This window comes from Triticum urartu, chromosome 6A, assembly GCF_056163025.1.
Source record: "Triticum urartu cultivar PI428250 chromosome 6A, HENAU_Tu73, whole genome shotgun sequence".
Taxonomy (NCBI): domain Eukaryota; kingdom Viridiplantae; phylum Streptophyta; class Magnoliopsida; order Poales; family Poaceae; genus Triticum; species Triticum urartu.
In genome coordinates, this window is record NC_141878.1 from 607,349,462 (window position 1) to 607,358,717 (window position 9,256).

A 9,256-nucleotide genomic window follows, 5' to 3' on the forward strand; every position below is an offset into this window, starting at 1 on the left:
GTAAAGGTAAAAAAAAAAGCTGTAGGTACCAAGGGATTTTTTTTTTCTTAATAAAAGAAAATATGTTGGAGACAGACAGACCAAACATTACTACTGTCCTGTCATGGCTTACCTTCTGATCTCCATGTTAATGTTACAAAGGAAATTCTTCATTCAACAAGGCAAAGGCACAAGAGAAATGTTCTTCATTTTCAAGACAAATAAATAGCTCACCCGCAAAAAAAAAAGACAAATAAATAGCTAATAAAGAGCCAAGCAGACACAAAGTAGTCAACTCAGAAAAGGCAAAAACCAAAGAAAATAACAAGATCTCTCCTACAGGTAGGAGTGGAGACAACTTGCCCTAAAAAAACAAAAGCCCTATCTCAACTAGTTCAACCAAATAAATGGACCAAAAATACATGCGGTTGTAAATTTTCTCTTTGCTATCTAAATACCAGCTAAGACAGAATAACATACATATATCCGTACAAACACACACACATCTCAGCAGACCAAACTAACAAATCGTCTGCAACTGCAACCGCACGCGCTGTGCTTGTTATCTAGCAGCTATAGTTGTGTCTGCGTGTTGTCTCCAGGACCAGGCGGCAGCTCTCCGCCCATCTTGGGGGCGGCGCCCAGCACTCTCTCCATGTCGAAACGCACCTCAATGTTGCGCATGCTGTACCCGACGATCATCAGCCAGAACAGCAGGTTCGCCAGCTGGGCACCGCTCGTCTCCGAAACCGCCGTCTGCGTCACCATTCACGCCAAGTCAGCAACAACATATACATACATACATACATACACATGCTTCTCTATAAGCCACCAAAACTACTTATGCTGGTGGAGTGGTGATACTAGATCCATTTTACCTTCATCTGCGCAGGGTCCGAGACAGCCAAGAGACGCTTTATGAATGCGTTCATTGCAAACACGACGTCCTCACCCGCACTACTCGCCAGTTCCTACAAAACAAAATCACCATTTAATTAGCTAAACCATTCATCAAACTAGCTACAATGATAAGCCAACAGTATCAACAACATATACAGATATAATACCTTTAGATTTTGAGGTTCTAGGGTTTTTAGGTATTCCAGGAGCTCATTGCTTCCTTGAGATGATTTCCTAGCAACTTGACGGCTCAGCTCATCGATTTCTGCTTCAAGCAATTCTATATATTTCACAGCGTCAATCTTTTCTGGTCCAGTGGTCTTGTTCCATCGGATCACTTCCCCACTTACCTTTTTCTGGGTTCCAGGAGCATAATCTTCTGAGCCCTAGAGATGCCAACCACGCATATTACATAATATACAATCAAACCAAACAACTAAAATTGAATTTTGCTATTATGATAGCTTAAACAGCAGAGCTCCTTCAGAATGATCAAACAACACGGGTATATGTTTAGGAATTCAAGGCACATGATTCTAAAAACTAGGAGTAGCAAGTGCGGATACACCAGTCCATCAACCATAACACCAGGTCACAGCATCTCTTTCCAATGTTCTACACCAATAACAAAGCTAGTACAAAGCAATATGGATGCCGTACTTTGCTCTCTGAGCAGTGATACAAGTCAGGCAGGTGAGGTCACCGAGGTGTCAACCATCCCACACTGGCAACATCTCACGGTAAGCCTGCATGTGTTCTGTAACTTCATCTAACCCAGAGTAAATGAATACTGAACTATCGCCATTTTTATACCTTGCTAAGCACTAGGTACCACCAAACCAGCAATAAAAAAGCACCAGTAATAATTATCATATATGAACATAATTTCTTAGCAAACAGAATTTAGTCTTCCACGCGATATGAAGTCGTCAAAACATCGGGTGATCACAACCATCAAAGTAGCGAGCTTGCATGTGAAAACAGCTAATACAACACTCTAAACATCGCACCTCTTCCAATCATAGATCTGAAGTCGTGCAAATTCAAAACAAATGTTACTCATTAGTAGTTTTATACATATTGCAGCGAACGACAAAAAGTTAAATGTACCAACATTTTCAGCAAGATGTACTGAGCACTGTAAAATATCAGGGTAATTAACACAATAATTAATTAATCACGCAATGATAGATCAAATATACGTGACAGGATTATGACAAGCCCATCAATGTTGCTGTGAAATAAGTGATTTGTTCCCTCTTTGAGACAAGTGGAATCATTTAGAGACTGAAATATCAGCACAACTGTTGAATCAATATATCCATGAGCAGTGGCATGAATCGGGAAGGTACAAAGCAATATGGATGCACTAGTTTGGTCGCTGAGCAGTGGCATGAATCGGGAAGGTGAGGTGTCAACCATCTCACAGTGGCAACATCTAACCCAGAAAAATGAATATTGCATCTATACCTTTGCTAAGCACTGGGTACCAAACCAGTAAGAAAACACCATCAAAGTAGCGAGCTTGCATGTGAAAACAGCCAACGCAGCACTCTTTTTTTCGAGAAAACGCAGAAGATTTGCGTTTCATTGTATTGAAAAGAGGGGGTTAAAGATCACTCTTCTACCAAACATAGATTTGAACGCATGCATATTCAAAACAATTGTTACCCATCAGTAATTTCATACAAATTTCAGTGGAACAACAAAAAGGTAAAGTAATTGACCAACTTTTTCAGTCAGATCTACTAAACAGCAAACACTAAAAAATATCAAGATTGGGCTGTTAAATAATTGCTAAGCAATTTGTTTGTTCTCTGAGGCAGGTGGAATCATTTTGAGACAGAAATATCAGCACAGCTGTTGAATCAATACATCCATGCATGTGAAAAAGTAATATTGTGCTAACATTAGTAGAAAAGAACCTTTTCTCCTTTGGGTTCAGGAAGAGCAATCTGCTCCAGGCTCTGTTGCAGTTCCAGACGATACTGTGCATTCCTGAACATGTATCCAGTCATCAAAACGCTGTACATAAGCTGTGCCAGATTTTCAGCAACCTGTGTTGATGAAAATGATTAGTAACATGTCGCGATGAAATGAATATTACAGATGATATTTTCATTACCGTTGTGACGGTTACAGCAAAAAATTGAGGCGGCAGAGTCCCAATCATATTTGTCACTGTATGGCGCATGGCATCAACAACCTTGGAGGACAAAGTAAGTTATGAAGGGGCAATTTGAGCATATATATAAAGACACATATATTTTTTAGCAATATAGCCAGTATTTCTAGACTGAAAACATATATATATATATATATATATATATATATATATATATATATATATATATATATATATATATAGGTTATGATCAAGACATGGGGGAAAGGAGAGGTAAAAGAACCTGTGTTGGGGCTCTTTTGACGAAAAGCTCCATAAACTCTGGCTGGACGCCTTTTACGTATTCCAGGAGAATATCCCTCCGGTTTTTGGGCTGCAAGTATCAATCAAAATAGCAGATAAGCATAGATAGATTTGAACACGGCTAGCTAGCTAGCTATGTGGTTGGAGAGGAAGATTTCTTTCTATGTAAGATTAGCATTACAAGGGAGGGACATGGGATAATTAAGCATAAGAATTAATATGGGAGCATACATATATGTATGTAATCTTGCATACATAGCTTTAACAGTCAGCAGTTGCAATGAGGCGGGTGAATGGGCATATATAGATGTAATAATTATTCAGTGAGTTAACAACAAGACTTGAGAGTTGAGTCGAACGCAGCTAACAACATACATACATACATACATACATACATACATACATACATACATACATACATACATACATACATACATACATACAGATACAGTATCGAATCCAATCCAATCCAATCGAATCCAATCCAATCCAATCGAATCGAATCCAATCGAATCCAAGTTGGATCAGTTACCAGGTTGTTGGCGCCCCCTGAACCGGAACCGGAACCTGGACCGGGAGAGGCCGCACCGTTGACGCCGTTGGGTCCGGCGGCGGCGAGGCGGAGCCCCACATCCGCATGGAGACGGCTGCGGCGCGCGGGGAAGCAGACGAGCAGGGGCCGAGGTGACAGCCTCCCCATACTAATACCAGAGGAGGAGGAGAAGGAGGAGGAGGAGGCGGCGGCGGCGGCGGGGAGTAGGAGGGACGGCGGCATGTCGGCGGCGGCGGTTGGTTGGGTTCTCCGCTCCGCCGTGAGTAGGAGGGCCGGCCGGGAAAGGAAAGGAAGGGGATAACTTTAAGGGCATCTCATCTCATCTCGTCTGCCGCCTCAAGATTCGTGCTGCACTCCTCTACTACCAAGATGGTGGATAACACCCAGATCAATCAATCAATCAATCAATTAAATTAAGGCCTCATTCGATTTCAAGGAAACCAAAATGTAGGAAAATAGTCACCCAATGTATATGCATATGAATATCAGTACAAGGGGTGTAGAGCTTATACTCGGTGTGCTGTTTGCGGCCGGTTGTTCGAAGATGGAGGGCATCTTTTTCTTAAATGCAAATGGGTGAAACACAGATGGCGAGCGTGAAGAGGTGAGAGTGAAATTGTCACAGCAAATTTCCGCAAAGGGACTAGTATATGCTATTGTAGAAGGACAAGATATGGGTTGTGCAATCTCGATGTATTGATCGGTGCACCAGGCACGTATATATAAGTACAGAGGTGGGCCACAACCTCAACTATACAAAGGAAACAAGAGGTGGGCCCTACACACAAATATACACGTACACAATATACTCAACACCCCCCCGCAGTCGAAGCGGCGCCAGTGACGCAAAGACTGGAACGAAACTCCTCGAAAGTAGAAGTCGGCAGTCCCTTCGTCATCACATCGGCGAACTGCTGAGCGGTCGGCACATGGAGAACCCGCATGCGTCCAAGAGCCACCTGCTCGCGCACAAAGTGAATGTCCAGCTCGATGTGTTTAGTCCGGTGATGATGAACGGGGTTGGCGGAGAGGTACACCGCAGAGACGTTGTCACAGTAGACAACCGTAGCCTGGGAAACTCGTGATGCAGCTCTTGCAGTAACTGTCGTAGCTAGGTGCACTCGGCAACGGCGTTGGCCACAGCTCGGTACTCAGCCTCCGCGCTGGAGCGCGAAACTGTGGGTTGTCGCTTAGACGACCACGAGACGAGTGAAGGACCGAGGTAGACGCAGTAGCCAGAGGTGGACCGACGAGTGTCAGGGCAGCCAGCCCAGTCAGCATCGGAGTAGGCCACCATCTCCAGAGAAGTAGACGCCGTGAGTGTCAGCCCGAGGGTCATCGTGCCGCTGATGTAGCGAAGGATCCGCTTCACGAGAGTCCAATGAGAGTCACGAGGGGCGTGCATGTGGAGGCACACCTACTGAACAGCATACTGAAGATCCGGTCGAGTGAGAGTCAAGTACTGAAGAGCGCCGACAATAGACCGGTAGAAAGGAGCATCCGACGCAGGCGAGCCCTCAAGAGCAGAGACCTTGGCCTTCGTGTCAACAGGAGTAGCAACAGGGTGACAGTTGAGCATACCGGCACGCTCAAGAAGCTCATGTGCATACTTCTGCTGATGAAGAAAGAAACCGTCCGGGCGGCGAACGACCTCAATGCCAAGGAAATAATGTAGAGCACCCAGGTCCTTAATAGCAAACTCGTCACGCAGCCGGAGAGTAATCTGCTGAAGAACAGCTGTGGAGGAGGCAGTCAGGATGATGTCGTCGACGTAAAGCAACAAATATGCAGTCGTGTCACCGTGGCGATAGACAAACAGCGAGGCGTCCGAGCGAGTAACGCTGAAGCCCAGTGTCTGAAGAAACCCGGCGATCCGCTGGTACCAGGCGCGGGGTGCCTGCTTGAGCCCGTAAAGAGAGCGGGACAGCAGACACACATGTCCGGGAAGTGAGGCGTCGACAAAACCGGTGGGTTGATCACAATACACATGCTCCTTAAGATGGCCATGGAGAAAGGCGTTGGAGACATCCATCTGATGAACGGGCCAGCCGCGGGACACGGCGAGCTGGAGGACGGTGCGGATCATGCCCGGTTTTACAACCGGGGCGAACGTCTCAGTGAAGTCCACTCCAGCGCGCTGGCGAAAACCACGGACCACCCAGCGAGCCTTGTAGCGCTCGAGAGTGCCATCCGAGCGGGTCTTATGGCAAAAGACCCACTTGCCGGTGATGACGTTGGCGCGAGGAGGCCGGGGAACCAGTGTCCAAGTGCGGTTCCGCTGGAGCACATCGAACTCTTCCTGCATCACCGCAAGCCAGTGGGGATCACGGAGGGCGGCACGAGCGGACACGGGAAGAGGCGACGGCTCCGCAGTGGAGGCGGCGAGGACATACTCGTCACTCGTGTACCGGAGGCTCGGACGATGAACGCCGGTACGAGTGCGGGTGACGGGGCCAGAGGGCGCCAGCGGAGCCACCGGCGAGGGAGCCGGTGAGACGGCCGGCGTCAGGGCCGGCGAGGCGGCGGGCGAGGCGGCCGGCGTCGGGGCCGGCGAGGGAGCCGGCGAGGCGGCCGGCGTCGGGGCCGGCGAGGGAGTCGGCGAGGCGGCTGGCGTCCGGGCCGGCGAGGGAGCCGGCGTCGGGGTCGGCGAGGCGGCCGGCGTCGAGGCGGCTGAGGAGGCGGCCGAGCCGGCCGCGCCCGATCCCGCGGCGGGTGAGGGAGGGGCGCCAGGGGCGCCGTCAGAGCCGGCCGAGGAGGCCGAGGGGGCGGGCGCCGGCGTGAGGGCGCGAGGACCGCCAAAGCCCGGAGGTGGTCCGCGGGCCAAACGGAACCGTCCGCCTGACGGAGTCGTCGAAGGGCCGGCGGTGACGAGACGACCAGGGGTACCTGCTGCTGAAACGGAAACACCATCTCATCAAAGTAAACGTGTCGGGAGGTGAAAACACGATGGGAGACGGGATCATAACAGCGATAGCCCTTAGTGTTGGGTGGGTAGCCGAGAAAGATGCAGGCGACGGAGCGGGGTGCAAGCTTATGAGGCGCAGTAGCGGCGATGCTAGGGTAGCAAAGGCAGCCGAAGATGCGAAGCCCATCATAAGAGGGGGGTGCACCGAAGAGAAGATGATGAGGTGTAAAGTTCCCGCGAGTACGACATGAGCGGATGTTGATGAGGAGAGAAGCGGCGGCGAGAGCGTCAGGCCAAAAGCGCGGAGGCACATTGGCATGAAAGAGAAGAGTCCTAACACAGTCATTGAGAGTGCAAAGGATGCGCTCAGCACGACCGTTCTGTTGCGAAGTGTACGGGCAAGTGAGACGAAAAATCGTGCCATGTGTGGTAAGAAGATTACGAACGGCGAGGTTGTCAAACTCCTTCCCGTTGTCTGTCTGCAACGCGAGAATGGGACGACCAAACTGCGTGAGAACATAGGAGTAGAACGCGGCGAGAGTGGATATAACATCCGACTTGCGGCGCAACGGGAAGGTCCACACATAATGCGAAAAATCATCAAGTATGACAAGATAATAAAGAAACCCCGTATTACTGGCAACAGGAGAGGTCCAAACATCACTATGAATCAACTCAAACGGGTATGATGCAACAAAAGAAGAAGCCCTAAACGGAAGACGAGCATGTTTGCCGAGGCGACATGCATGACACGAGTGATCCTCGTTCTTATTACACGTGAAAGAAAAACTCCGAAGTATGTGGCGAAGGGTGGCAGGATTAGGATGACCCAAGCGAGCATGCCAAAGATCCACTCCGGTGGCGAAAGCGACAGGGGCGGCGGAAGTGGTGGAGGTGGCGGAGTGAACCGGGTAGAGCTCGTCGGGGCTATCACATCGGTGGAGCACCATCCGCGTGCGAGCGTCCTTAACAGAAAAACCACATGCGTCAAATTCGACGGTAACCGGATTTTCACGTGTAAGAGAACGGACAGAAATAAGATTTTTAATAAGTTCAGGAGAAACGAGGATATTAGACATGGATATAGGAGTGGAGTTAGACGGAAAATATGTATGACCAATATGAGTGATGGGAAGGGAAGAGCCGTCACCGACGGTGATGCGGTTGGAGATGTGGACAGGATGAGCGGTGTGAAGGTTACCAGGGTACGCCGCCATGTGAGCGGTGGCGCCGCTGTCCATATACCAATCGCCGCCGCCGGTGTAGCTGGACGGGGAGGGAGCGTTGTGGAGAGCCGCCAGGAGGGCCGGGTCCCACGGTGCCGGCGGGAGAGGCGGCGCAGCCGTCAGGGGCAGCAGCGGCGGCCCACCTGGCGGCGATTGCTGACCGTAGGGTGCGGCGTAGGGCTGCGGCGCGGCGTAGTACGCCTGATGTGGCTGAGGCCGAGTGCCGAGAAGGCCCGGGGCAGGGGCCCGAGGAACCGGCATGGAGTAGGCGTGGACAACGCCGGTCCATGGGTTCTGGCCGGCGTACCACGGGGCCGGCTGAGGAGCCTGCTGTGGCGGGCGGGGCGCTCCTCCCTGAGCACCGCCGCCGCCCCCCTGCTTGCGGCCGCCACGACGACCGCCGCGACGACCCCCCCTCCCCGTTGGCCGCCGGCTGGGGCGGCGGGAAGGGGGCGGCCGGTGCGGGCGGGAACCCAGGCGGGAAGGCGGGCGCCGCCGGCTGGGGCGGCGTCGGGCGTGGCGGTGGCGGGGCCGAACCCCCGCGGGTGCCTGCGACAAGGGTGGTGTGGGTCGCGCGAGTCCGTGCCACCCGCATCCGGCGCTCCTTCAACTTGAGGTACGCGATCACCTTGGCGAAGGTGGGCTCAGGGATGAGGGTGAGGTTGGCGGCGGCGTTCCCGAAGTTCTCGTTGAGGCTGCCGGAGAGGGTGCTGATGAGGAGCTCATCGCCGATCTTTTCCCCGAAATCACGGAGCTCATCGGCGAGCTTCTTGAGGCGCATGCAAAAATCATCGATGGATGAGTCAAGTTGCTGGCACCCGTAAAACTCATCATAGAGCAGGATCTTGCACTGTAGCCGATTGTCGGTGAAGAGGCCGTTGAACTTGGTCCAGACCATATAGGCGTCGTCCTCGTCGTTCACCACGGTGTGGAAGAGGTCGCTGGAGATGGTGAGGTAGAACCAGCGGATGATGGTGGCGTCGAGGATCATCCACTCCTCGTCGTTGATCATGAGCGCCGAGTCCACGGTGCCGTCCACGTGGCCGTGCAGGAGGTACTCACGGAACACAAGCGAAAAATACCGCTCCCAAGCGGAGTAGGAGGCGGTGGTGTGATCAAGCTTGACCGGAACGCGCTCGTGGATGTTGAGGTCGCGGACGATAGTGACATCGGGACCGGCAAACGGGTTGGAAACGATGGACGAGGAGGAGCTCATGGCTAGGGTTCGGCGCGGGTGGAGGAAGACGGGGTGCGGCGCGGGTGGG

General features: G+C 51.4%; 1 protein-coding gene across 1 annotated transcript; it reads right to left on the minus strand.

Annotated features, from left to right (window-relative positions):
- Positions 1 to 267: 267 nt before the first annotated feature.
- On the minus strand, positions 268 to 4,189 carry LOC147967259 (uncharacterized). Its single transcript, XM_087529387.1, has 7 exons — positions 3,840 to 4,189; positions 3,288 to 3,377; positions 3,005 to 3,085; positions 2,805 to 2,936; positions 1,047 to 1,265; positions 858 to 950; positions 268 to 735 (listed from the first exon to the last, which is right to left on the minus strand). The coding sequence occupies exons 1-7, from the start codon at positions 4,080 to 4,082 to the stop codon at positions 553 to 555; spliced, it is 1,041 nt and encodes a 346-aa protein (XP_087385513.1). The 5' UTR covers positions 4,083 to 4,189; the 3' UTR covers positions 268 to 552.
- Positions 4,190 to 9,256: the final 5,067 nt, after the last annotated feature.